The 23763-nt window shown below is 56.0% G+C and overlaps 9 protein-coding genes across 9 annotated transcripts; 3 read left to right on the top strand and 6 right to left on the bottom strand.

Moving 5' to 3' along the window:
• Nucleotides 1-1397: 1397 nt before the first annotated feature.
• On the bottom strand, nt 1398-4146 carry C8Q71DRAFT_754636 (eukaryotic translation initiation factor SUI1 family protein). The gene is made up of 12 exons (XM_047923500.1): nt 4048-4146; nt 3857-3999; nt 3721-3796; nt 3565-3666; nt 3095-3499; nt 2884-3042; nt 2705-2827; nt 2445-2646; nt 2142-2393; nt 1918-2066; nt 1621-1843; nt 1398-1565 (listed from the first exon to the last, which is right to left on the bottom strand). Exons 1-11 carry the CDS (start codon nt 4082-4084, stop codon nt 1695-1697), a joined length of 1797 nt encoding a protein of 598 aa, XP_047779854.1. The 5' UTR covers nt 4085-4146; the 3' UTR covers nt 1398-1565; nt 1621-1694.
• Nucleotides 4147-4542: 396 nt separating this feature from the next.
• C8Q71DRAFT_856996 (uncharacterized protein) lies at nt 4543-5809 on the bottom strand (the record flags this gene model as incomplete). The annotated part of the gene is made up of 5 exons (XM_047927356.1): nt 4543-4888; nt 4943-5114; nt 5171-5375; nt 5454-5653; nt 5713-5809. The coding sequence occupies 5 exons, from the start codon at nt 5807-5809 to the stop codon at nt 4543-4545; spliced, it is 1020 nt and encodes a 339-aa protein (XP_047779853.1).
• Nucleotides 5810-6968: 1159 nt separating this feature from the next.
• C8Q71DRAFT_754629 (uncharacterized protein) lies at nt 6969-9214 on the top strand. Its single transcript, XM_047923499.1, has 4 exons — nt 6969-7219; nt 7272-7879; nt 7928-7991; nt 8043-9214. The coding sequence occupies exons 1-4, from the start codon at nt 7210-7212 to the stop codon at nt 8993-8995; spliced, it is 1635 nt and encodes a 544-aa protein (XP_047779852.1). The 5' UTR covers nt 6969-7209; the 3' UTR covers nt 8996-9214.
• On the bottom strand, nt 9048-11817 carry C8Q71DRAFT_562814 (uncharacterized protein). The gene is made up of 7 exons (XM_047919376.1): nt 11604-11817; nt 11384-11546; nt 10105-11317; nt 9787-10053; nt 9325-9736; nt 9193-9264; nt 9048-9131 (listed from the first exon to the last, which is right to left on the bottom strand). Exons 2-7 carry the CDS (start codon nt 11462-11464, stop codon nt 9083-9085), a joined length of 2094 nt encoding a protein of 697 aa, XP_047779851.1. The 5' UTR covers nt 11465-11546; nt 11604-11817; the 3' UTR covers nt 9048-9082.
• Nucleotides 11818-13540: 1723 nt separating this feature from the next.
• On the top strand, nt 13541-13994 carry C8Q71DRAFT_856993 (bola protein; the record flags this gene model as incomplete). Its single annotated transcript, XM_047927355.1, has 4 exons — nt 13541-13663; nt 13718-13757; nt 13822-13871; nt 13941-13994. 4 exons carry the CDS (start codon nt 13541-13543, stop codon nt 13992-13994), a joined length of 267 nt encoding a protein of 88 aa, XP_047779850.1.
• Nucleotides 13995-14271: 277 nt separating this feature from the next.
• C8Q71DRAFT_705949 (S-adenosyl-L-methionine-dependent methyltransferase) lies at nt 14272-15502 on the bottom strand (the record flags this gene model as incomplete). Its single annotated transcript, XM_047920477.1, has 6 exons — nt 14272-14314; nt 14364-14470; nt 14524-15013; nt 15064-15212; nt 15277-15289; nt 15339-15502. 6 exons carry the CDS (start codon nt 15500-15502, stop codon nt 14272-14274), a joined length of 966 nt encoding a protein of 321 aa, XP_047779849.1.
• Nucleotides 15503-17495: 1993 nt separating this feature from the next.
• C8Q71DRAFT_833577 (uncharacterized protein) lies at nt 17496-19084 on the top strand. Its single transcript, XM_047926399.1, has 3 exons — nt 17496-17807; nt 17863-18616; nt 18668-19084. The coding sequence occupies exons 1-3, from the start codon at nt 17615-17617 to the stop codon at nt 18873-18875; spliced, it is 1155 nt and encodes a 384-aa protein (XP_047779848.1). The 5' UTR covers nt 17496-17614; the 3' UTR covers nt 18876-19084.
• Nucleotides 19085-19086: 2 nt separating this feature from the next.
• C8Q71DRAFT_898493 (uncharacterized protein) lies at nt 19087-20167 on the bottom strand. The gene is made up of 2 exons (XM_047928775.1): nt 19371-20167; nt 19087-19314 (listed from the first exon to the last, which is right to left on the bottom strand). The coding sequence occupies exons 1-2, from the start codon at nt 20125-20127 to the stop codon at nt 19151-19153; spliced, it is 921 nt and encodes a 306-aa protein (XP_047779847.1). The 5' UTR covers nt 20128-20167; the 3' UTR covers nt 19087-19150.
• A 411-nt stretch (nt 20168-20578) lies between these two features.
• Nucleotides 20579-22285, bottom strand: C8Q71DRAFT_754605 (aquaporin-like protein). Its single transcript, XM_047923498.1, has 9 exons — nt 22102-22285; nt 21961-22048; nt 21843-21904; nt 21702-21784; nt 21552-21627; nt 21364-21501; nt 21215-21309; nt 20960-21162; nt 20579-20905 (listed from the first exon to the last, which is right to left on the bottom strand). The coding sequence occupies exons 1-9, from the start codon at nt 22240-22242 to the stop codon at nt 20778-20780; spliced, it is 1014 nt and encodes a 337-aa protein (XP_047779846.1). The 5' UTR covers nt 22243-22285; the 3' UTR covers nt 20579-20777.
• Nucleotides 22286-23763: the final 1478 nt, after the last annotated feature.

Below are 23763 nucleotides of genomic sequence, written 5' to 3'. Positions count from 1 at the left end.
CGACTATATACGCAGGCGGACCAGCGAGGCGCCTGAATCACTCTATCCCGAAATCGCAGTCCGAGCCGTCGCAGCGGTTACGTGAATCCTGGAGGTCTAGTATCGCGAAGTGAACACGGGACCCAGAGGGCATCTTCGCATATCGACCAGAACAGGAGCCGGACGCATGGGGGCCAGGCTAGCATTGATTAATGATTTGTCGCTAGTGCCTCAGCGTGTAAACCATTTTGCGAGGCTCGTTCACACTTGTAGCGTTCTTCATAGTAAGCCCTAGGCAATGACAACATAGTGAGCAGTAACTCGCGGCACCACATTCTGAGGCACATACGTTTTCGGACGCACTCATCCCGCAAATCATGTCGTAGATGAGTGCTCGTTGTCCCAGTCTCGAAGCGGTTCGCATAATTAGTCACCTCACGCGTTCTCTCGTCGCGGAAGGGAGGGCTGCGATCTGATCGCCGGTCTACTGACCCATATTATTACACACCAATACTGGCTGAATGATCGTCATTCTGACATAACTGGAATCGACTGTGCGTACCGATGTTGTTGAGTTCGCTTAGAAGATATGACCCACGGGGTATGGCACCTCCGGCTCCGGAAGTATACTGTAGGTATGCGAGGCATGCGGAGGCACGTCATTAATCTGTGAACCCGAGAAGTCATCATCAGCGCAGAAGGATCAGAGTGCATAGAAGGAGTACACTGACTGACTGACGTGTAAAGTACCAATGAGGCCAAGGTCTCCCCTTCGATAGACACCTGAGCAGACACCGGTACGTGGAAGGCGGTATATCGTGGTAGATCCAAAGACCCGTGCATGAGTACTGATAAAGAACTCCTGAGCCTCTCAAACGTTTTCATGAGCATGGAGAGACACCGCCTCTGATACACCCATACGTATACGAATTCTGTGGAAGTCCGCATTTAGTATGGCAGGTCCAGGCAGGATAACGGAGATAATGACTAGCCGGTCCCATACTGATTAGCGTGCATGAGGTCAACACTCCGAGAGACGCGAGACAGATCTGAGGTACGCGTGACCCGTGCTGTTGGGAAGGGGTTCGGGACGACAGAAACGTCGAGGAGCCTCCCTGGGAAAGGACAGGGCATACTATGTTGAACTCCGGGTGGTGTGCGGCGGCCACAGTGTCCTGACCAGTCTTCATCTGTTCAGAGGGCCAGGAAACCCCGGCACCAGAACACATGCGGTACGAGACACAACGCGGCCCCGGTGAGTCGCAGTGACGAGCGTACTGTTCTCAGTGATCTGTTCAAGCGATTCAGTCACATTCCCGAGGTCTCACACTCCAGTGGTTCCACTTGGATTCCACATCGAAAGCAGCGTGCCTCTTTATCAGCTCTAAGGCGATGAGTCAGGATAAGATAGAACTCACGATCTGCGCTGTCGTAAACGCGACGATGTCGACATCTACTGTGAAAGCCCAAAACAGACCGTTTTCTACACGTAATAGCCCGCTCTCGCCGGCCATGAGTGCATGAGCCATTGAACGCTCAACGATCAGCTAAATTCAAGTGTCAAGGTGTGTGTAATACAAGACAGACTTGCGACATAATACGTTAGAACGGCAGCAAGCGAGAGAAGACGGATGAACGGACCTAATAGCTACAGATCTCGGCACGACTACCGTCGAACACAAATACAGAGCCTGCGTATATTCCGCGTACGGTGATTATTTCTTCTTCTTCTCCGCCGTCATGTCAGTGACTTCGATCCACTTCTTCGGCACGCCCTTGTTCACGAGCAGATCCGTTACCGCCTTGATTTGCTTTCCCTGCACCATCACCTCCATCTCCGACGCCTTCCCATGGACGGGGTTCACTATATATATCGTCCCCCGGCGTCAGCGGTCTGTCCCACTCGGCATCGGGGAAGGAAGTCGATCAGTCACTGACCGGACGTCGAGCTAGCACAGATCCGCCGGAGCTCCTCCGCGAGGTCCTCCGCGCTGAGGGAGTACGGCTCGAAGCCGGTCACGAGCGTGCACGCCTTGCGGCCCTGGCGTATCTTCATGACCACCTGGACCGGTTTTAGCTGGCCCTTTCTGTCGATTGAAAGGATAAGGACGAGAAGTATTGTAGAAAAGAGCTTCGCGAAGGACCTCGCGGATCGGACGTACTTTCGCAAGGGATCTTTACCTTCCACCCGAATCTCATACCAGCCTTGCATGTGGTCCCGAAGACGCGTCAGAACCTCTTCGCGCTTCAGGAACTCCACGCCTAACTCATTTTTGCTGGTCACTGCGGCGAGGAGCGCGTCATCTTGACTGACGTTGATGTATGCCTGTTCTTGCGCATTGACGAGGCTCTTAGAGGCGATGTACGTATTGACGATCGTTTTGATATCAGAGAGCGTAAAAAGCTCGGACGTCCTGGTATTAGGATGTCAGCACTGGTCTTACGTTTTGCTGGCTCGCACTGACTGTTTGTCGGCAGCTACGAAGAAGCTGAGCGTTGTGCCAAAAGGCTTCCAGAGTTCTGTGATATGGATCTCGCCCTTCCGCTTTTCCTCCGCTTCTCTCTCCTTCCGCTCCCTATCTTCCGCCTTCTGTTGCTTCAACTCGGCATCCTTGACCGTACGATGCTCTCTATGTTCAGCAACATCAGAATGCTTCGGGAACACGGCTAAATCCAGCAGTCAGCCTTCGCCGCGGCATCGTAGTATCGTCTGAGGCTAGCTGACCTGTTACGAATACATCGCCACCTTTAGCATCCTTGAGCTTGATGAGACCGTCCTTCGCACAAGCTTTCAAGAACGCTTTGACTGATTTGTGCGTGGAGTGCTTCACATCGATCTTGCTTGGGTCTGGCGGAACATGCACTGTAAATCCAGATCGCACAGAGGAGAATATGGCCTCGCACCTAGTGGTCCTCTCCTGCCGGTGGCATACACAGGCCGTGCAGGAAGGATGTAAGAGCTCCAGAATGTCGAGGCAGGTATAGGAAAGGAAGACGCAGGAAGGGAGGCGAGCGATGTCTGCAGGGCTTGTAGTAATGCATCGCGTAGATAATGCGACACGTCTGTTCAGACGGGGATGAGTGGCGGGACAGCCTTGAGACACAGGCGACGTACCCTCCGGAGTAAGAGGTAGTGATGAGGCCTCTGCAGCGACGGCATGTTCGTTAGTGACAGACTGCGGTTGCTCTGCCACGCCATTTGCCGTAGGCTGTCCATCCGCCTCTTGTGCTTGTCCGCCCGTCTCCTCCTCCTGCTCCCTCTGTCCATTCGTTGCAGGCTCCAGAGTTCTGGGCTCCGGGACGTCCTGGCCGTTGCTCGCGCCTATCTCCCACAACGCATCCTTCCACGTATGCAACACGTACACCGCTTTCCCCTTCACATCATTCTCCTCCGCTCTCTCAAGCGTGAGCTCATCCACTGCCATCCGGCCGACTGCAATCGGGTGCCCGAGCTTCTCTCTATGGTACTGCGTGATCGCAACGAGCTGGTCCTCTTGCAGACCGGGCGAGTGCTGGACCACTTGCTTTGCGCGAGCACGTCGGCGTTAGGTGCTGTGCGGGTAGTAGAGAAGGAAAGAGGCGGACCTCCTGGGATCATGAGATCGGCACCGCCGACGAGCTTGGGGATAACCGGTGCGGGTGTGGAGAGGAAGGGAAGGAGATTGGGGCACTTCCAGAGCGTGTATACTGTTCAAGGGTGGAATGAACATCAGCTATACGGGCTAAGCCAAGGTCACTCGCCCGTTGGGATGAGAGCATTGGAGTCCTTCCCGATCGTGAACCACAACGGGTCGCCCTCCATGGAGAAGTAGGCCACCTGTTCCGAGTCGCAGTCTCCGGTCAACCCTTCGCTCAACATCTGAGGCTCATGACTGACCCCTGGATCGTCCGCGTAAGTGACGAACTTCTGGTGATGCAAGCCTTCCGGCACGAGGACATCGCCATCCTCGGGCGCGACATGGTTGTAGGTCTCGAGGACGCGTTGCTTGAGTTTCCGGCGATCAGAGGTGCGCAGAGGTGCTGAACTCTATATGAGAGGGCGTGCATCAATAGCAAGCAGCATAATACCAGTTGTTTTGACGTCAGAAAGGGGCTTCTTGAACATAATGTGAGTAGGATTGAACGGGCTCTAAGCGTAAGGAGGAGGCGACGAGGTCAAGAGCGCACAGGCGCCCGTAGCGGTCCTCTGTCTTCCACCATCGACGAACTCTGTCAATTAGCACGAAACCTTAACTCTGTTCAGTTCCCTGCTTCTGGACACACACGTTTCGAGAATTCGCAGAGTAGGACAGACCACTCCAAGACCACACCCACGAAGATATGCTATTAGGAAGGCACCGTACCGCCGGTAGGTCGTCGAACTTTGAAGACCGTGACAAGACAATACCGCACAATTTGCGTGACAATGCGCGGAGGTCTTTCGCCAAATACTTGCATGCACACCATGAGGTTCCGCGGCCGATGCAAAGGATGCGTACGCGGAATGCTATGCTACAATGTGACATTAAACCGATAACCTACAAGTACGTCCTACTTCTGCTCATTCAATTCATCCATACACCTTTACAGGCCGACGTCACCGAGAGTCCTGTCACCTCCGTCGTTCGCGTTCTTGTCCGCGAGACTCTGTGCAGTCGCAGCGAGGGAGCCACTCTCTGGGAGGTGTCCGACCGCTTTGTGCTCCTGGCCCTGGATTTCAGCCGCGAGCTCTTTCGTCACTGGCTCTTGCGCACGCTTGTCCACGCCGGACTGTGCTTGCGCGGTGAGCGAGCCGGTTGGTGGGCGGTAGCCGAGGGTCTTGTGCTCCTCAGACTGAAGAGCATGCGCCTCGTCGGCGGTCGTAGTGTTGACGTTGACGTCGGCTGGGACAGCTGTGCCGTTTGCGTCCACGGTTTCCTGACGCCGAGTCCTATGTCGCGGATCAGCAACACAACCGTGGGGCTCATTGCTTTTGGATACTCACTCGATGGCGCGTGCGTCCTCGACCGCCGCCTTCGTGAGCGCCGCAGTCTCGATACCTGCAGATGCGTCAGGGTGGTTGGTAGCAGCAGCCTGTGCCTTGGCTGCCAGCGAGCCAGGTGGTGGGCGGTATCCCAGGGCTTTGTGCTCTCCCGACATCAGCTTGCTAGCTTCAGCTATTGTGGACCGCGTATTAGCAACAGCAATTATCTCGAGCAGAAGCCACACGTACCTATGCCGACTTGGGATAGCGGCACTCCCCGTTCGCCCTCGAGCTTTGCGATCTGCGCCGCGTCTTCGATGGCTGCACGCTTGAGCTCATGCGAAGGCAACCCGGAGCTCGCATCAGGGTGCTTCGCTGAGGCGGCTTGGGCCTGCGACGCGAGCGAGCCCGGAGGCGGGCGGTAGCCCAAGGCCCTGTGTTCCTCGGACTCAATCTTGCGAGCTTCCGCTGTAAACGAGGGTCATTACCGAAGTTCTTGCCAGGTTTGACACAGCTACATGCCTTCGCCGACCTGATCGACGTCAATGGACTTCAAGCTCTGGATGCGAGTGGCATCCTCGATGGCAGCCTGCTCCAATGCTTGCTCGGGGATGTCGGCGGAGGCGTCGGGGTGCTTCGCAGCCTCAGCCTGAGCCGTTGCAGCGAGCGAGCCTGGAGGGGGACGGTAGCCGAGAGCCTTGTGCTCGGCGGACATCAGCTTGCGGGCTTCCGCTGTGCCGTAAACCGCGTCGGTTGCTGTCAAAGACATGCTACAGAGCGAAGGTACATACCTTCACCAATGTTTTTGAGGTCGACATGGCCCGCACCAGCGAAACGCGTAGCGTCCTGGTGGGCAGCGAACATAACTGAACCAGCGTTGTGAGACATCTTGACAATTGTTGGGATCGTGAACGGTCGTGACAGTGATAGAGGTCGTTCGGTCTGGATGATATGAGAAGGCGAAGAATCGAGTTGGGGAAGATGGGCAACGACGGTCGGGTTTTATACCTGACGACTGCTGCGTCGGGGAACATGGCGGGGAGTGGGGGTGATGTCATTCGCTCCGCGAAAGCGAATGAGAGGCGGGGCGGTGGTGCTTTGCCAGCGGCCAGACCCCCCGGTGTCGCGACGGTAATGAGGATCCTGATGGACGTGGCGCAGGCGGCGGTCTCTCCCTATTCCGGTATTGCGAGTGTATTCTTACCGTTGTATAGGATGGTGGCAGTCCGAAATGTTGAGGTCACTCTTACGGTGACCCGTGCTTACCGTTGCTTCTGCAGAGTCGAAGGCCAAGAGAATGCGCCGATGCGAGGAGCTCGGCAAGGTGGTGCTAGTGTTCCACCGAGCACGACATCGATTTGGCTCATGGAACCGAGGCAACTTTTCTAGCATTTGAATGGTTTACATACCACAAGAAGACAGAACGACTCTACAGGCATATCTGGTGGGAATATGTTGGCTTTTGCTGGCTTAGCAGTCTATGTTGACCTAGGTCCTAGTGGAGCATGGCTATGCACCGCACTCCTCTCGCGTCTCGCGTCTTATTGCATCACATGATCGCGTTTGATTCGCAAACATGAAGCTCATGGTGTAGCATTACACTTTCAGACGTACGGTACGACAGGGTATGACACTCGTCTCTCCTTTCCCACTCAAAGGACTACATATTACTGTATTCCGTATACATGAATGTGCATTGCCCCGCCCCGGACGATGGGGAGAATGGTAGCAAAGCGTTATTGGTCTACCAAAGATATATGGGAGTGCACACGGAGCCCTGAAAGATACCCGCATACACTTTGCACCATGCATCCAGTTGCGCATGCACTGAGGAGGTTGGAATCTGTTCGTAGCTAGCTCTAGCGTCGGTCACCGTGGTCCATGGGTAACTAAGTGGTAAGAACGCGTTCCTGTCATATTGGATGAGGCAAGTAGTAGCTATATGTGAGCGAACCCAACAGGTTCGCTTGGAGAGAAGGAGGAGGAGGGACCGGGACCATTATGCTGGCAGACAAGATCGTCACAATCGTGCACTGGCATCCCATGTGCATGATCCATCGCACAAGCGCCCATGCTTGAATGGCCGCTCGGAGTCGGTGTCGAGCCCGAGTGCCGTGGCTCCGCCTCTCACACTGACTACACTTTGAGGCTCGTTCAACTGCGTCGGTTATCTTGTTCATCTTCCAGCTTGCTCGTCGTCGATAGAACCTCAGGTAGCAGCTTGCTACTGCGCCTCTCCACCTGTCCCCACGTCGTCACCAGACGTCGACTCTCAACTCTAGCCCAGGATGCTCGCCAGTGAGTATCAGCGTATCTTTGGACCCCCCATGAAACTGACTCGGAACTCAAGGTGTCAAGCAGAAGGCCATGAAGGCCAAGGATTACAGTGTTGAGAAAGCTGCTCACACTCGGGACCATATGGTTAGCCAGCCGAGCAAGAAGATTAACTGGGACCCAAACCATAGGAAACCGCCACCACCGCCTGCTGTGAAGCCAAAGAACAGCGAACTCTATGCTCCTCCGCCATCCAGAACCTCTTCCACCACGAGCAATGCAAGGAACACACCTTCCAGCCCTAGTTCACCTAGCGCCCCGGCACCTCCGCCCATGATCCGCAGGGTTTCTCGTCCTGACAGTGTCTCACCACCTGCTGCTCCGCCTCCTATTCGTAGAGACACACGCCCAGACAGCGTCTCTCCTCCCCTTCCCCCGCCCCCAGTCCGATCAGTCTCGATCACAAGGGCTCCGGAGGCCGTTGACGATGAGAAGCTTGACTGGGCGAACTTGTCGCCGGAGGACAAGCAAGTGTTCTTCAGCTGGCTTGACGAGTTCTTCGCCAAGTATCTGAACCTGCCTGTGCCTCCAAGGAGTGTACAGGGAATCAAGAAGGTCGTCGAAGAACCTGCTACTTCGTCTGTGGTGGCCCCTGCACCTAGAACCCCGTCAAGCGTCACAGCAGTAAGTCTGTTACAGTATCACCACTTCGCGGTACTGAAGAACCTGCAGCCTTCGATATCGAAGTGGTCACGACCGGCCCAGCCATCTCCTGCGCTCGCCGTCCCCGCAGACGGTGCGAGTCTCGCTTGATCTATCCAGACACTATGTTCATGTGTAGCATAAGACTTTACTATGTCCTACCCTCCTCCTACGCAGTATGGTTCAGCCTCCCTCGATGTAGCAATGCACTTTTCACCGTCCGCTCACTGGGAAGATGCGTGGTTCAAGACCGCGAACATGGGACTGGTACCTGGTCTGAAGGGCAGGACCGATACGAGACAGGTCGCCACGATATCGCAACCCGAACCGTACACCGCGATCTTCTCCGGCAGCGCGATCTTTGCCGATCTCAGCATGGTGTGGTTCTCCGTTCAGTATCCTCTCCAGGGCGAAAGCGACCCCAACGACACGCGCACCGTGCGCCGCGAAGCACGCTACCTCCCACGGCCCGCGCCTATGGACCGCGCCGCGCTCGTCGAGGCGCACGAGACGTACGGCGAGACCATCGCCTCGTTCGCGGAGAGCTTCGTGGAAGCGGGCGAGTACTGCGCACGCGGGGAGTGCTGGGACCTAGCCGCGAAGGCCATCGCGTGCTTCGAGCAGTACGACTACGTGCCCGCGCCGATCCCGAGCACACAGCGCACGCACGGGCACCTTATCTTCGAGGGGAAGGCGATGGGCAAGAGCAACCAGGTCGGGCGCTGGCGCGGCGGCGACGACCGTGTGCGCCGGGGCGACATCGTCGAGTGGCGCAAGGTGCGGTTCGTCGTCAGCAACGGCCGCACGACGTACACGCAGTGGATGGGCAACCCAGATCATACCGCGGTCATCGTGAGCGACGCAGTGCCGTCTGTGCAGGTAGCGGACGGGCAGTTCATGAAGCCGGCGGACCTGGGCACGCTGGAGGTGGTCGAACAGAGCGTGAGCACAGACATCAAGCCAAAGCGCAATCAATGCGTCATGAGCGGTTTCGAGGAGGGGGAAATTTGGATTTATCGGCCGGTGAGTATGCAGGCGTACATTGGCTGTACCTTGCAGGCCGAATGTCCGGAAGGGATCAATGCGCTGAGGATATGATACGGGAGAGTGCGTAGGATCTGTTTTTGCTGCTGCTATTGATTTATATGTATCTATGTAATACAAGGATCGACTGTCGGGCTACGTTTACTCCATCGCCGCCAGCGAATCTGTTGAATGTGACCGTCGCTGTCGCCTGCGGAATATGCGTGTCATGAGCCTCTGCCGTTGGACCAGACATCACAGACAACACATACCTTGCAGCTATGCTATGTGCCGTCGAGGGTCGGTTCATGAGAACTTCCACATCCGTAATCTCTTCAGCATTCCTAGCAACGTAAGGGAACCATATGAGAAGGGAAGAAGGTAGGTTGTTGGAAGATGCTTACGATCTGCCTTCCAGCACGTCTCGCAGGACATGCAGTCGCTGACGTATCCCGAGGAGCGCAATACCGTTGGCGGGCGACACCATCGCATCGCAAAGGGATACCAGTGCTTCCAGCGCACCGAAGCCCCCCGGCGGCAGCAATTGAACATCGCGTTTGGCAACGGCTATACATCCGTCCACCAGTCTGCATACGACCCACCAGACGGCCTTGCTCTCCAGCTTCTGAGCTATCGTGGTGACTGTCTCCGCACTCGAGTTTCCAGTGGCGGAGATCAGTGCGTTCTCGATGAGGGATGCATCGGGGTTGGGTAGTTTGGCTGACATGACAAGGACAGCGGATAGCAACGACATCGCGGGTACAGGGTCGTTCTCGTCTTGCATTGGTCGCATACAAGAGCTCAACATTTGAATGTCTAGATGGACCAAGTGAGTCGCGGCCGACGAAGAGCGTACTTGAGCTCACTCTGTTCGTTGGACGGGAATTGTCCAGAGTAGCGGTATGCCACATCGACCACTTCATCTATAGCCCCTCGAGACATATCCGTTATTTGCATCAACGCGCAGAGACGGTCGTACACAGAGGACTGAGTTGCAGGAGTGGCAAAGAGGACGTGATCCAAGGCTTGAAGGATGTCCCTTTGCCTACTCGCGAGCGCCACCGAGTCGCCGCCAGTCCGTTGGAGCTGTTCCACCATGTCCAAGCACATGTGGCCGAGGGAGACGCACAGCGCTGGAAAGTTAGTGAGAAAATGATTTATCGCTGCGCGGAGGTAGTGCATACCTGGATGTTCCACAAGAAATGTTGGGGCGTTCCGCCAGATTAGCGCGAGGGCTTCTTTGCGAGGCTCCTGCGCGAGTTCGGAACCGACAAACCAAGTGACAAGACCCTCGTAGACCGAGAAGTCCGTCACGGGCATAGCAGACAGGAGTCGTCCGAGTAATTCGAGGATCCTGAGCTCTTCGCGTTGCTGATCATCCTTACCACCCTCCGCCTCAATACGGCGGAGCATGTCCAATGCCAAATGACCCATGACGACGACGGAACCGTTGTCCATCTCGTCTTCAAGCCATTTCGGCATCTGTCTCTGCCCGGGTGTTGTATCGATGAGGTGGGCTCGTTCCTGGAGGATGCGATAGAAGATGGGTAGCGCGGAGTGGATTTCGGCATGGTTGAGGCAGGGCCTGACGACCTGGTCGAGGAAGGTGTCGCCACCGATGAATTTGTCTGCGGCAACGAGCACGTCCAAGCTGCTTTCGCCCTTCCCGAGACGTCGCAGCTTGGCCTTCTCCCTGTCGACCCAGGTCGCCCATGGCTTCGTCGCTCGCCCGGCGAACAAAAACAGCTTCCAACCCTCAAAGAACCCGAACCTCGAGACAAGTGTGAAGAGCTGTGTCAGTCGGCGGAGCGCCTGATATACGCGCCACGCCTGGGGCGACCGGTACGGACAATCGCTCGCGACAGTCGGCGCAGCGGTCGTGTACACCGTGAACGCGAGGAGCAGTGCCGTCGGAGCCAGGACGATTCCAGCCACGATGTAGCTCATGCTCCACAGTAGGATGAGCATGCCTACGAGGAACAATGCGAGAGCGACCTGGAGGAGGAGCGGGATCAACGTGATGATCTCGGGGACGTGCCAGTCGAGCAGGCCTCGCCGTCGGGAGTGCCAGATCTGGGCACGCTGGCGCGGAACAACGCTCTGCGGGACGACGTAATGCTCGAGCCATTGTTTGACACTGATGCCAATGGATGCAGCGGCGAGGCTGAAGACGAGTGCGGAGAACCACAGGGTGTTCACGGCAATTGCCATGCCGTTAATCCCGCTTGCGGGCACCTGAATGGTACCGTTGAAGTTTTCGATGCCCCCTGGAAGCGTTGTCACATTGGCTGACATGATGAGGAAAAATACTGGCGCAGATGGCGCTTGGAAGGCCGGTTGAAGATTCGGGTAGTACTGAGTATTGAATGTGGCGACGATCGCAGAGAACAAACCCGCCTACAGTGCATAAGGCCAAAAAGAATCAGGTGCAATGAACTATGAGTATCGTGGTCAAATACTCACGAAAACCAGCATCGTGTCAATCTCTTCCTTCCAGTTTTGAATTGTGGCTTCTTCATGTTTCCAGACCTCTTCGGCGCACATAGCCCACGCGCCAGACGTATCCGGCGCAGAAGCAGGATTCTGGTCCAGGACATTTGTGTTAGGGTCGACATTACCATCACGTCTGCTCTGAACGTTGTCAGCCCCGAGGACAGAGACGAGAAGCGAACTCGGGCTTCACCTGATAGTCTGCTATGCTGTCACTGCTCAGGCCTTGTTGGGTGTGCAAAAGCGGAGACAGGTCGTCACTGATATGAATGATGACTTCCGGATCCGATGTGCTGGCCAATCTGCTATAACGTGAATGGTACGAAGCGAGATTGGCGCTCCCTTGCGCGTCGGATGATACCATGGACGTGGATGTGACTGGGGCGCAGCTTGTAGGTTGGCACGTCCTGTTGAGTCGTAGAGTCAGAGTAGGGAGTTACGCGGCTAGAATGAGGCGACGATGGTCAGCCGACTATATAGCAAAGTAGACAGATCGGAGAATTATCGTTTTACAGCCTTCCACATCAAGGTCAATGCCTCGAACACATGTCAGTTGCCTTCCCTTTGATCACCTATGAGAAGCTAGGAGGCGCTGTTGAATCGGACGCAGTGCCTCCCATTGTGCCGCGCCCGGGGGACCATATCTCCGGAGTCATCCCTAAAGAGATTACCGCGGTACGGAATTGCGGCTCTGGCTTCAGCTAATGAGGCAAGGGACACGCGAAGGTGGGCAATACAGGGACGCAACAAACGATGCAAGTGAGCGCTGGTCAAGCCAGGGACAGACAATGGACGGCAGGCAGCCTCAGCGCTCGCGGAACGTTGACTGTGGTATCCATCCGACGTCGATGACGGCTGTTGGACAGATGTGTTCGTGAACGTACACGATGCTGACCAAAAAGTAGCGATAAATGAGTCTGCGACAAGCTCATTGAATGGTTATGACTTTGGGCTGGCGAGGGGTGACGGCCAAAATCAGGAAACAGCTTGAAACGAAACAGTTACTGACGCCGGCCAGGATCTCGGCCACCCTAGGTAGTCGGTCACCGTCCTCTTTGTCTACTGAACCATGTTCTATGGTCACAGAATAAATACTAGGGTCTAACTAATCATCCTTTCTATCCATGTACCATATCTGAAGTCCATATACCGAGAATTGGAAGCAGGAAAAATCAATCTGTGTGGTGATGCCCATATTTGGCAATTCCCGGCTGCATATCCTGTACACCTTGACTGCATCCAGTCACTGTGGTCACAGCTCAGGCCCCGTGGCTGTTGAAGTATTGTGATAATGTCTGTGAGCCTCACAAACTATTTTGATGCCCATATAGACACTTGACAGCCTCGTATAGGCTCATGTGCAACTGCGTGGCCGACTTCATAGTTAACTCAGCCGCCAGTACTCTCGTCACGAAAGCCCCTCCCATTGCCATCTCAATGGCCCAAAAATTCTTTAAATATTTTTACTGTGTACCTAGGATGTTCTATCAAAGTTCTAGACACTCACCCGGGCACTCAATGCACACATAGGCTCAGGAGGACACATCAACTGCTTAGGTGGCCGAGATCCCGGCCGGCGTCAGTAATGGCGAGAAGGTATGTCTGATCAATGAATGGACGTACGAACGTGCGTTGGAACCTATGCCGCGGCCCATCCGATCCGACCATTGCTAGGTTGTGTCACTAAGTACTTACTGGCCGAACTACATTGCTCCGTCGGCATCCGAGCTGACTGAGTTTTGGGTCTGACCGAGTCCTGCATGAACGGAGGCCGAACGGCTCGGAACACCCTTCCTACGAACGGACCGGGTTCCCAAGCCTAACCATTTCGCTCGACGCCATTGGTTGATGGACGTAGTCTGCTGGCACGGAGCATACGCTGCCGCTGGAAATCCGAAGTAATTGTGGGACCGCAATTCGCCCAGGCCGTCGAGAACGGCGACCGCGAAGACGAGCAGGTTGCGCGATGTTCTGAGTCAGTTGGAGGTGTGGGGAAAGCGCGACCCGGGATCGGTATCTCCCGATGACTATATATTGGGTAAGGCCAGCGGAGATCTTATCAGATACGTTCCCCGCACCCTCTCCTGCTCTCTCAATTTCTGCGCCGTAATCCGCCGCCTGGTCGCCGCAATGCCCATCTCAAGAGACCACCTCGAGGGCGCCATTCGCTCCGCAATTCCCATCATCCACCTGGACATCATCGACCAGTCGAACGGCTGCGGGGAGAACTACGCGGTATTCGTCGTGAGCCCGGTGAGTCGCTCCTATCGTGCGAAGAAGGAGGATCGCCTGAGACGTGTATGTCAGGCCTTCGAGGGCAAGAACACGTTGGCGAGGCATCGATTCAGTGAGTGGCCAAGTTCAGGCCAAGTTTACGTAGCCGTGCATCTAGTTGATCGGCTGCAATCTAGTTAATGAAGTCCTCAAGGATCAGATCGCCCAGATGCACGCCTTCTCGCAGGTCAGTCTCGCCTGCGAGCCCAGCCAAAGGCACCACTGGTATTAGCCAACTCACATCATCCGAACGTAGAAAACGCTGACACCCAAGCAATACGAGGCGCAGCAGGAGAAGGAGGTTGCATGATACCCGCTAAACAACTCGTGAGCAGTAACTCCTATACAATTGCGCCGAGGAACGCTGACAGGCAAACATAGGGGGATCATTATCTATGATGCTCACTGCTCGTAGCATCGTGTGCTCTTGATATTCGTGTACGAGTGAAACGGTGTACATGTTTAGCAATGTATCATTACAGTAGAGTACTTTTAGCAACCATGGATGCACATACCAGTACAAAACCAGCGATGAGAGAATGCGACAGGAAACTCTAAGCCCAATGCGATCATATCATACATTGGTATCATGCGAAGTGTATACCAACGTCATGAAATGCCGACAGAAGCCTACGCACAATCGTGAGCGTCATCCGACCGAGCTGTGATAGACACTTACTTCAGAAGATCATCGATATCCAGCTTCGCTGCGCGGCTTTCTGCATAGCCCGTCTCCTGTAAGACTTCTTGTACCTTTTTCTTCATGTCGACATTATCCTCGACGATCTGCCCGACACTGACTCAGTTGGTTGATCAGATGGTGCACAAGCCGGACGTACCACATTGTTCATCGACGCCCACGTCCGCCAATTGCTCTCCAGCATCTCCATAACACCCTTCGCCAAGAAATTCGCATGCAAAATCTTGTTCCTCCTTCCAAACACGATCCGCGCCAGACCATCGAATTCGCCAAACTCCACGGGCGGAGGTGGGTCGCGCGGGACGAGCCTAATCACGCTGCTCTCGACCTTGGGCGGCGGGCGGAAGTTGTTCTTGCTGACATGCATCGTGAGGTCGACCTTCGCGTAGAGCTGGACATTCGCGGAGAGGCGCGACCAGAGGTCCGTGCCCGGGCGCGCGACGAGCCGCATCGCGAACTCGCGCTGGAACATCAGGATCGCGACGCGGAAGAGCGGCCGGTGCGAGAGCAGGCGGAAGACGAGCGGCGAGGAGATCTGGTAGGGCGTGTTGGAGATACAGACGTCGAAGTAGGGGAGGGTGGCTTTGACGAAATCGCCGATGATGATTTCGAGCTTCCGTTGTTCGGGTCTGGGTGCGGAGATTGGTATGGGGGGCGCAGAGTGGGGGCGGGGACTCACTTTCCCTGTACTCGCTTCGTGAGTTCGGCCGCCATGCGGGGGTCCATCTCCACCGCCGTTACATGTTTCGCTTTCTCCAATATCCTGACCGTCAGGTTACCGGTACCAGGACCGACCTCGAGCACTTTGTCTGTCGGTCGCAGATTCGCCTATGCCATGCCCTCCTTTAGGTCTGCGCTCATCTATTCCATGCCTGCTTGAGAGAGTACGTACCGTGTCAACAATTCTGTTATCAACGTGAGCAAATGAGAGGAGACTCACAAAACTGAACGCACGTTTGGGCTGTTTGCGGGTTCTTGAGAATATGTTGGCCGAATCGCTCTGTATTGAAGATTGGATTGTGTACAGCGGACGAAGATCCTGATGATTCCCCGGCAGACTTTGACTTTGCAGAAGGTAGATGGGCCCTGCTGAAGCGGTCCGACGTCGCACGAGGCATAGCTGTAGGAGAGGGGCAATGGGAATTGAGGACTGCGAAGGGGCTGAGGAGATGTTCACCGTCCCGAGCAAGTCGGGGCAAAATGCTGAGCGCTTGATTACCATAAACGGAAGTGGTTACATTCGTGGATTTAGGCGCTTACTCGCCCTGCTTGCACCCTCTGAGTCTTACACCACCCTCTTCGACCGGAGACCACGCTTCGACGACCACTCCCACTCATTCATGGGAGACCAGCTGCTTCTTTCCGCTGGATGCCTGCTGGGCTCATGATGCATAGCTAGCTACTCATACAACGGTGCCATGAATGCTATGAGGCGCATATGGCCAACTGATATGTTGGATGACTGGAACTGTGATCTCCGTCTGCAATGACACCCACATCAGTACGTGTTCGTCTCTACCTGCTCGACATGCAACGAGTCTGCGCTTCGACGAACCGCTGATTCTCCGCATGACTATCAGCGAACCGCCCCATGGAGAATTCGCGCGCGGTTCACGCGTCTCGCCGTCGATGATTAGCCCATCGGTACAAGTCGGTACTCGGGAGAAGTTCGCTCAGTGTGGAGGCGACTTCGCGCGACGCTGCACCACGGTCCACCGTGTCAACGCGCATGCGCGTCTCGGGAACGCACCCTACTTCTCTACTGCTTTACCGCGCCGTCCGCGTCACCCGTCGGTGTGTATAAGTATGCGCCTGCGAGAGGCTGTTTTTAGCTCGCACGGAAACCGGTTCTAGCGGCGGAGGACCGCTGGTTCGAATTCCGAGGCGGAGGGACAGATGACGCGCGTGCGTCCGGAACTGGCCAGTGGAAGCTGTGAGTGCTCATGAGTCGTGTTCTCATCAGTCTCTTGCCAGCTCTGCCCTCTCTGGTTGGGTACGCAGAAGGCCCTGTGTCGATAGATGTTACGATGCTCGAGTCCGTTGCAACGATCCCACCACCCGATACCTGCCACCTGCATTTCACGTACGCGTCTTTTGTGAGGCCTACACGGCATGTACAGAACGATACTGCGAGTCTGCGATGCTCCGTGTTTGATTGATGAACGACACACCCGCACCTCCCGAAGGGGATGGCTAGAAGATGCGTTCTGGTATGCATACGGAACTCGGTATCTTGCGATGTGGGGGCAGCTGCATGGCGCAATGTGTTCGGTCTTCTGGATCTCTATAGTATCTATGAGTGCTTCCCTTCATGTCACCTCCGGATCCGGCGTTTGTCATCTACTGCGTGGATGCTAATCTCACCTTGATCACAGCAGCATGTGTCACACTGGCAACACATTGCGAGCGCGCCGCTGCGCGCGTGCGGGTGCAGTTGCTCGAAGCCTCGGAAGGACTACTCTTAGCATCAAGCTACGAGCCATGTATGTAGGTGCGCGTACATACTTGCGCGAAACACGACGGCCGCGCGACACCAAAGAACTGTGTTTGTGCAGGTGTTTGCACGTTGTGACCTCGCGGAGGGGGACAACGATCTAAGATATCATTATGCCGTCACGACGCACCGACTTCTCGTCCCGACTGCAATCATCCCTCGAACCCACTCCACCGCGCTAGTAGCTTCCGCGCGATAATCATAACCGTGACAGCAGCTTCTCATAGGTTCTCATCCATTGTCATTGGTGAGCATTATAGCCCACAAACGATCATCGCCGATTCTGAGCCTAACGCATGCTTCGTGTCCGCAAGCTTCTCCGGGATGGATTGTACACTATTGTGCGCGTTGAGAATGCATGTGCTCACGGCGCGTGTGGCCACCCTCCGAACTGCCGTGTGGGTGCAGTTGAACATCGCCATCGGCTGTGCCACCGCGCGGGGTGCACGCGGGGATGGCGCGTTGGCTGGCCGACGCGAAGTCGGGCAGCTCGCGAGACGACTGCGGCGAAGCGCGAAGAAGCGCGCCGGGACGGCGTGACCCCCAAATCAGGTGATGGTGACGGGACGCGGGCACCGCCAATGACGTGACCCCGCAGTCGAACGAACCCCAGATTGCAAGCGAATGCTCCCTGTTCCACCAGCCCCACCGCTGCTCGCCTTAAAGCCATGCTCATCACTGTCCCCGCCACCCATTCTCATCCACCACCATCTCACCGCGCTCACCACTCACCGTCATGATTGAGACTCAAACCGCCCCGAGCATCATCACCTCCGAGGTCCCAGTGGTCAACGGCGACATTCTGCGCACTACCGGCTCCCCTGATGTCGAGCCCATCGCGGACGGTGCCGCGCCCCCCAAGACGGCCGCCACCCGCCGGCCATCCATTGCAGACGCCGTCGGGATTGACCTCGAGGCTGTAGGCAAGGGTAAGACCGTCTCACTCGTTCCGCGGTGGCATTGTGCGCTAACACCACTATCCAGCGGAAGCACGGAAGATCATGTCCGAAGAGCACCGCGTTCTCGGTTTCCGCCCGCCCCACGGTTCGCTTGCTGCAGAGGTGCAAGCCGCCGCCGCGAAGCACCCTGAGGGCAAGGCGGGCAAGCAGCTGCCCGACCCCGTCACGCTCAAGGAGCTCGCGCGTCAGGACGCCCAGCGCATCCTCGCCGAGCGCAAGACCAACATCGAGGCGAGCCCGCCCGGCTCGAAGGCCATCCACTTGAACGGCACTGCGAAGGCCGTCAAGCCACCCGCCACCGGTGGCGTGAACCTTGCCTCCCTCAGTGCTGCGGAGGCGCGCACGCTCATGTCGCACGAGCACAAGGCGCTGGGTTTCCGCCCGCCGCCCGGCTCGCTCGCTGCGGAGGCCCAGGCTGCCGCCGCGAAGCATCCCGATGGCGCGGCCGTCATCCCAGTGGTCGACCCAGAGGTGTTGAAAGACATCGCCCTCAAAGATGCGGAGCGCATCAAGGCCGACCGCGAGCTCAATATGGTCGGCGAGGTCAACGTCAGCACCCTCGGCGAGGCTGGTGCAGAGCAACTCGTGGACGCGACGAGGGAGGCTCTCGGACACACCCCGCCCCTCGACTCCCTTGCTGGCGAGGCGAAGCGTGCGGCGGAGGCGCACCCGGAGGGCGGCAGCTTCCCCGTGATGGACGGCGATGTGCAGCGCATCGAAGAAGCAGGCCGCCAGGAGGGGGAGAAGCTGAAGGCGCAGGAGTCGCTGGACGTGGATGGGTGAGTGGCTACCAGTCCGTCGAGAAAGACTCATGGATACAAGCGTTACAGTGAGCAGACTCACAGCGTGAATGGGCTCGTGGGCGACGTCGCGTCCCTCAAACTGAGCGACGTGCGGCGGACCTCGAGCGGCAGTGGCCTGGCCAGCCCCGAAAACTTCGCGATGAAACACGGAGTAGGCACCGTCCTGCGCTCATCGGCGATGCGGCGCACGGAGACGGGCGACTCCGTGGAGATCATCGGAGACGTCATTGGCTGAACGGCCTCTGGCAAGATATCCCCCTAACTTATCAACCCATCGAGCAAGTGTACGATTGTCATGATGTTCGTAGATTACATATGTCGCTGTCGTGCTATAATTGTCTGTTCCATGTATCGTCATAGCTCTGTCGAGACCAGCAATACCCCGCGAGTCGGCGTGTATATACATATATCGATTATCCGTTTGAATTAGGCTTCGTTATCGAAGCGCTCGGTCTGCGTCCTCAAGCTCTATTTCCAGCTCAGGCTTCAAATATTTATCATGTACGTGCCTCAGTTGTACATGCACATGGGGAAGTCAGAACTGTCCGTTGATGTCAAGGATTCCTGACTGGCTGCCCAGATTCGTGCGAAGTCGTCGTTGTCGCACTTGAGGCCCAGACTGCGGAGGTTGCACCTCCGTACGCTTTCACCTAATAGCTGAGTGGCATCGGTCCCTGCAACGATGGTCATGATGAGCCGTTGTCCGTGGCCAGACTGAGGAGGCGCTTACCATCCGTCGGGCCACTCAGGTATTCGTAGGTGAAGTCCATATGCAAGTCTTTCAAGGCCTTGTACCCACCTCTATCAAGGAATTTGCGGAACAGCAGTATGTCCTCTTCCGAGCCAAACTGCGCCTCGATACTCTCAAGGCGAGGCAAGTCCTGTCTCAAAATAATCGACTGAAAATCATTCGGCAATCCGTTAGCGTTGAAGACGACCATGCGCTCCAGGTCGGGTAAGGGTACGACTCGCGCTGCCGGCGCTGAGATCTCGCCCACCCCAGAGAGCATGCGCGTCTGCACGAAGAGGTCCGTCACCCCCGAGACCGCGCGCAACAGCCCGTTCAGGGCGTCGAGGTCGCACCACGTCGCGCGCAGCTTCAACGACCTGACCGAGCTGAGCCGACCGAGGACCTCGTACCACACCGGCTGGAGCTGCTGCCCTGCACAACGGATCACCGTGACCTCGCAGAGCTGCTGAAATACTTGAGCGAGGGCGTCGCGCGGCGCGGGCTTGCTGAGCCAGGCGGGGACGTGGACCTCCCGCGCGTGCCGCGCGATGTAAGGGGACGTGGGGAGAATGTCGGCGAATGCGAGGATGCGGCGAGCAGTGCTGAGGTTGAGGGAGGTGAAGAGGTGCAGTCGAGTGGCGGGGACCCAGGCGCGGGCGACGAGGCTGCACGCGAAGAGGCTGGGTCGATCGCTGAAGTTGAAGTCGATGATATGTTCGACGAGCTCGGGAGGGACGTTGCGGGGGGCTTGTGGCATGGTTCGACTTGACCGAGAGCGGCTGATAGATTACGGTCTGTCGGGACGAGGTGTTAGCTAATAAAGTCTAGCCTCGAAATCAATGGCAGTCGAGCAAAGCGGACACACCTGGAATTACTCAAGCCTCAATCGCTCTTCGTACCTAGAATGAAAGAGAACGGCGTGATTAGCGGACGGGGGGACCATCATCTTATACTAGCCAGCCACGCGCCGCTTAAGTCTGTGGCCAACTGTGGCCTCCTCTGACGAATATGGTAATCTTTCCATGGACAATGCAATCTGCACGAACGCATCGGGGAACAAAGCAAACGTGGCACGCTTGCAATTGGTAGCGGTGGCAACGCGTCTACGACGATGTCCATTTCCGGACAACTCCGAGTCACCGTTTCACATACCTCGCGGATACCACATTGTGCGACAGGCAAAGACCAACTGAATGGCACCGAATCAGTAACTTGAAGCACATTTGCCATTGAAAATGAGTTGCTAGTATAAGACAAAACTAGCGACTCGAAAAACTCACTAAAACAAGGCAGTCATGGAAGCCCATCGTTTGGGGCACTAATGTACAAAATGTCGTATATGTCGTAAACACAGAGTCGTCGGGAATGTCAAGCCGAGCCGCCTGCGAGGGAACCGGTACCAGCAAATCACTTCGTAAGAACGCGCTCGCAGTACTCGACGTCGCCCTTCACGGATGAAGAGGAGCTATCCGTCTTGCCGCGTTCCTCGTACGCCTTCGTGGCGGCTGCGAGCTGCAGAGAAGCAGGCGTGATGGCTTGTAAAGCGAGTGGCTGAGTAAAAATCCGTGGTCAAAAGCGAGAGCACTCACTGCGGTCGGGGTCAGTGAATATGAAATGATAGACAATGCCACCAAAGATGGTAGCGGGGATGTTCGTGAGGGCGGCGATCGCAGCATAGCGCCCGCCCGATGCCGGCAGACCCCAGAGCGAGAGGACTGCTAGACGCCCTCCGAGATCGCGAGCGGCGTTGGTGGCGACGCTTGCAGGCACGAAGCCCCAGACGATAATTCCGCTGAAGGGGTTGTCTGAGCTACAGCCAAAGCATGCAGACGTGGAACCCATACTAGGTGAAACCGACGATCCACGGAACGGCCACCGGAGGGGCGAACGCGTTCGTAGGGTCCAAACATCCGAAGATGACAATGGCGAGCACGAAGTCCTACAAAGGGAAGCGGTTAGAATGTCGATCGCGGTCATCATCGGCCATACGCACGCAAACGAACTCGTTCAAGAAGACGTAGCCCAGGTTGGCCGTGGGCGAGGCGTACAGCCCGAATATTCCCGCAGGACCTTGCGAAGTGAACATGACAGAGTCGTACAAATCCTTCGCTTGTAAGACTTCGGTCGCTTCCTGTAGTGATCGTCAGCATCATGCTCACTGTTAGGCGGAGAGCTGCAGACCTTGATCAGGTCGTGATATTGAGTGTAGATGAGTAGGCACGCGACGTATGCTCCTACTATCTGCGCGACAATGAGTCTGGTGCGACAACGATTTACGCGAGCGATGAGTACGTGGTGCACTCAGGTCAAGCAACAACAAGAGGGCCTCACCGCAGACCTCTCACAGGCGTTACGTGGCCGATGAGCATGCCCCAGATCGTGAATGCAGGATTCGCGTGACCATTGGATGTCGGCTGCCGGCGTGTGCAGTGATTGTCAATAGGAATTATCAATGTAATGGGAGCCACTCACCAGGCAGATGGCCATCGCTAGCATGATACCCAAGGAATATGCCAAACCGATTTGGAGCAGACCTGACGAAGACACGGCGTCACGTTCGTCAAGAGACATCAGATTACTGGGTACATACTACCAATGTTAGACAATCCCAGGATATTTCCCAGGATGAAGGTTGCGGTAGATCCTGTGCCCGCGTACGTATACATGAACGTCGACATCTACGTGAAATATTGAGAAGCTGGACCACATGACTTTGAAACCAGCCACTCACTGCTTCGGCGACAAACTCTATGAACCAGAGGGCGCGTCCCCGCCTGTGCTTCTGCCAGGGCACCAAAAGCCGCGGTTGGGGGTGTGCATCCGCTAGATGTACAACGGGCGGCACCCGGGAAGAAGGAACGGCATGCTGCATGATGGTTGAACTGGGACAGCCTGAGAGGGTCGAGAAGGGCGACACGAACCCATGGAGATGTCCGCCATTTATGGAGGCCTCGCTGTGACGATCTGTGATCAGGAACCGCAATCTTAGCCTATTTCGGCTCCATGTACGCGCCATGAGCCTCTGTCACCACTTCCAAGTCAACGAGTTTCTCATGTTGACCTGGCGGACGCGGACTAGAACCCTCTAGTATTAGCATCGCCCAAGACATTCGTAGTGTCCGTGATCTCAGGAGACCGTCGTTCCTGAGCCAACTCTTGAAACGGGTATGGGGTATGCATATAGGGATAGTCTTAGCAGTTCCTTTGCCAGTCATGGGATGTCACATGTACGGGAGCACGCGCCCTTCGCGATGAACCCGTGAACAACGAGCTCAAATTGCCATCGTGGGGCAACTCGATCTCAAATGGCCTGCTGAAAGTACATGCGTGAACTTGAAGAGGGCAAAAAGCACGATGTCCGCACTCACTCCATTGGTCGTTGCGTTTTGCGTGTGCAGAACTCCAGACAACGCACGACTGGGAATACAGGCTGGGATTGGAACGGTCAAATGGGTTTCCGCGGTGACTCCTAAGGCCTCACACGATGGAGCCTTGTTTCTGTTTGGAGGATAAATCTCCATGACCAAGCGCAGTTCCAGGTTCCTGCTGACATGCTGGAGCCACTAGGAAGTCATCTGGGCACAGTAAACTTGAAGGTACGACCGTAACAGGCGTAGCCGCAGCCCCGTGGTCGTCGTCGCTGCCTTAGCCTAATCCGGAATGAGACTCCACAAAGCGGCTTTTGCCGATGCAAGCACCTGGCACTGGTGGCACGCTCGCCTAGGCCCAAGCCCAACTGCTCTATAGACTACCTAGTGATGCACTCTCCTGAACGACTGTCAATACACCTCAGAAACTACTATATACCTTTTGGGCTCCTCCGGCAATGCTACTGAGCTCTTCTGGATCAGCAGCTGCGACTTGTCAACAACTCGAATATGTATACGAATCCGAGTCATATGTACAGAGCGCTCTCACGCAAATCTTCGAGTCGGTGCACTGCAGGACCTCAGGCCTCAATTCCGACGCATGCTTATCCACTGGATTAGAGTATGCCAATACTCCGCTGTGCTGCTTGCGTTAACAGTCCTGTCGACGATTGTACCTAGCCTGGTAATCATCAAGACAATGTCTCTTGAACGGGAGGTGTGCAGCCACATCACGGTCATATAAGCGGCAGCGCAGTACGCTCGGCGACCCGGGTCCATGGTCTTGTTCATACTGATGCATCGAGCTCGCATGAAAACGTCTTCGAGGGCTCTGTAATTAGACTGAGTAAGTCATTGATCATGATGCATTGCCTAGTGGCCGCCCCCAGTAAGTCTGACTTGCCAAACTACCTCACCCAGACAGATTGCCGCTGAAGGCCGAACATATAAAAGGGCTGCGAGCTATCGGCGGCAGAGTCGATTCCGCAGCTCTCGCTATGATCGCATCCATCCCAGCCGCAGTG

The sequence above is a fragment of the Rhodofomes roseus genome (assembly GCF_022264815.1).
Source record: "Rhodofomes roseus strain CIRM-BRFM 1785 chromosome Unknown C8Q71scaffold_8, whole genome shotgun sequence".
Lineage (NCBI taxonomy): Eukaryota > Fungi > Basidiomycota > Agaricomycetes > Polyporales > Fomitopsidaceae > Rhodofomes > Rhodofomes roseus.
Note: the sequence above shows the minus strand (reverse complement) of the source record. Positions and strands in the feature narration are given on the sequence as shown.

Excerpts from the sequence above, each read along its gene's own strand:
- C8Q71DRAFT_833577 (XM_047926399.1), top strand. The coding sequence starts at position 17,615 with ATGATTGAGACTCAAACCGCCCCGAGCATCATCACCTCCGAGGTCCCA. Across the intron at positions 17,808-17,862 it reads CCTCGAGGCTGTAGGCAAGG|CGGAAGCACGGAAGATCATG; the intron begins GTAAGACCGTCT and ends ACCACTATCCAG. Across the intron at positions 18,617-18,667 it reads GAGTCGCTGGACGTGGATGG|TGAGCAGACTCACAGCGTGA; the intron begins GTGAGTGGCTAC and ends CAAGCGTTACAG.
- C8Q71DRAFT_754629 (XM_047923499.1), top strand. Across the intron at positions 7,880-7,927 it reads CCCCGTCAAGCGTCACAGCA|CCTTCGATATCGAAGTGGTC; the intron begins GTAAGTCTGTTA and ends AAGAACCTGCAG. Across the intron at positions 7,992-8,042 it reads GCTCGCCGTCCCCGCAGACG|ACTTTACTATGTCCTACCCT; the intron begins GTGCGAGTCTCG and ends GTGTAGCATAAG.
- C8Q71DRAFT_754605 (XM_047923498.1), bottom strand. The coding sequence starts at position 22,242 with ATGCAGCATGCCGTTCCTTCTTCCCGGGTGCCGCCCGTTGTACATCTA. Across the intron at positions 21,502-21,551 it reads AATATCACGACCTGATCAAG|GAAGCGACCGAAGTCTTACA; the intron begins GTCTGCAGCTCT and ends CGATCACTACAG. Across the intron at positions 21,310-21,363 it reads TCTTGAACGAGTTCGTTTGC|GACTTCGTGCTCGCCATTGT; the intron begins GTGCGTATGGCC and ends TTCCCTTTGTAG.
- C8Q71DRAFT_754636 (XM_047923500.1), bottom strand. The coding sequence starts at position 4,084 with ATGTTCAAGAAGCCCCTTTCTGACGTCAAAACAACTG. Across the intron at positions 3,667-3,720 it reads CAATGCTCTCATCCCAACGG|TATACACGCTCTGGAAGTGC; the intron begins GCGAGTGACCTT and ends ACCCTTGAACAG. Across the intron at positions 2,394-2,444 it reads TTCGTAGCTGCCGACAAACA|GACGTCCGAGCTTTTTACGC; the intron begins GTCAGTGCGAGC and ends TCCTAATACCAG.
- C8Q71DRAFT_898493 (XM_047928775.1), bottom strand. The coding sequence starts at position 20,127 with ATGCCACAAGCCCCCCGCAACGTCCCTCCCGAGCTCGTCGAACATATC. Across the intron at positions 19,315-19,370 it reads CCTGAGTGGCCCGACGGATG|GGACCGATGCCACTCAGCTA; the intron begins GTAAGCGCCTCC and ends CCATCGTTGCAG.
- C8Q71DRAFT_562814 (XM_047919376.1), bottom strand. The coding sequence starts at position 11,464 with ATGTGCGCCGAAGAGGTCTGGAAACATGAAGAAGCCACAATTCAAAAC. Across the intron at positions 9,265-9,324 it reads GACGTGCTGGAAGGCAGATC|GAATGCTGAAGAGATTACGG; the intron begins GTAAGCATCTTC and ends TTACGTTGCTAG. Across the intron at positions 9,132-9,192 it reads GCACATAGCATAGCTGCAAG|GCGACAGCGACGGTCACATT; the intron begins GTATGTGTTGTC and ends CATATTCCGCAG.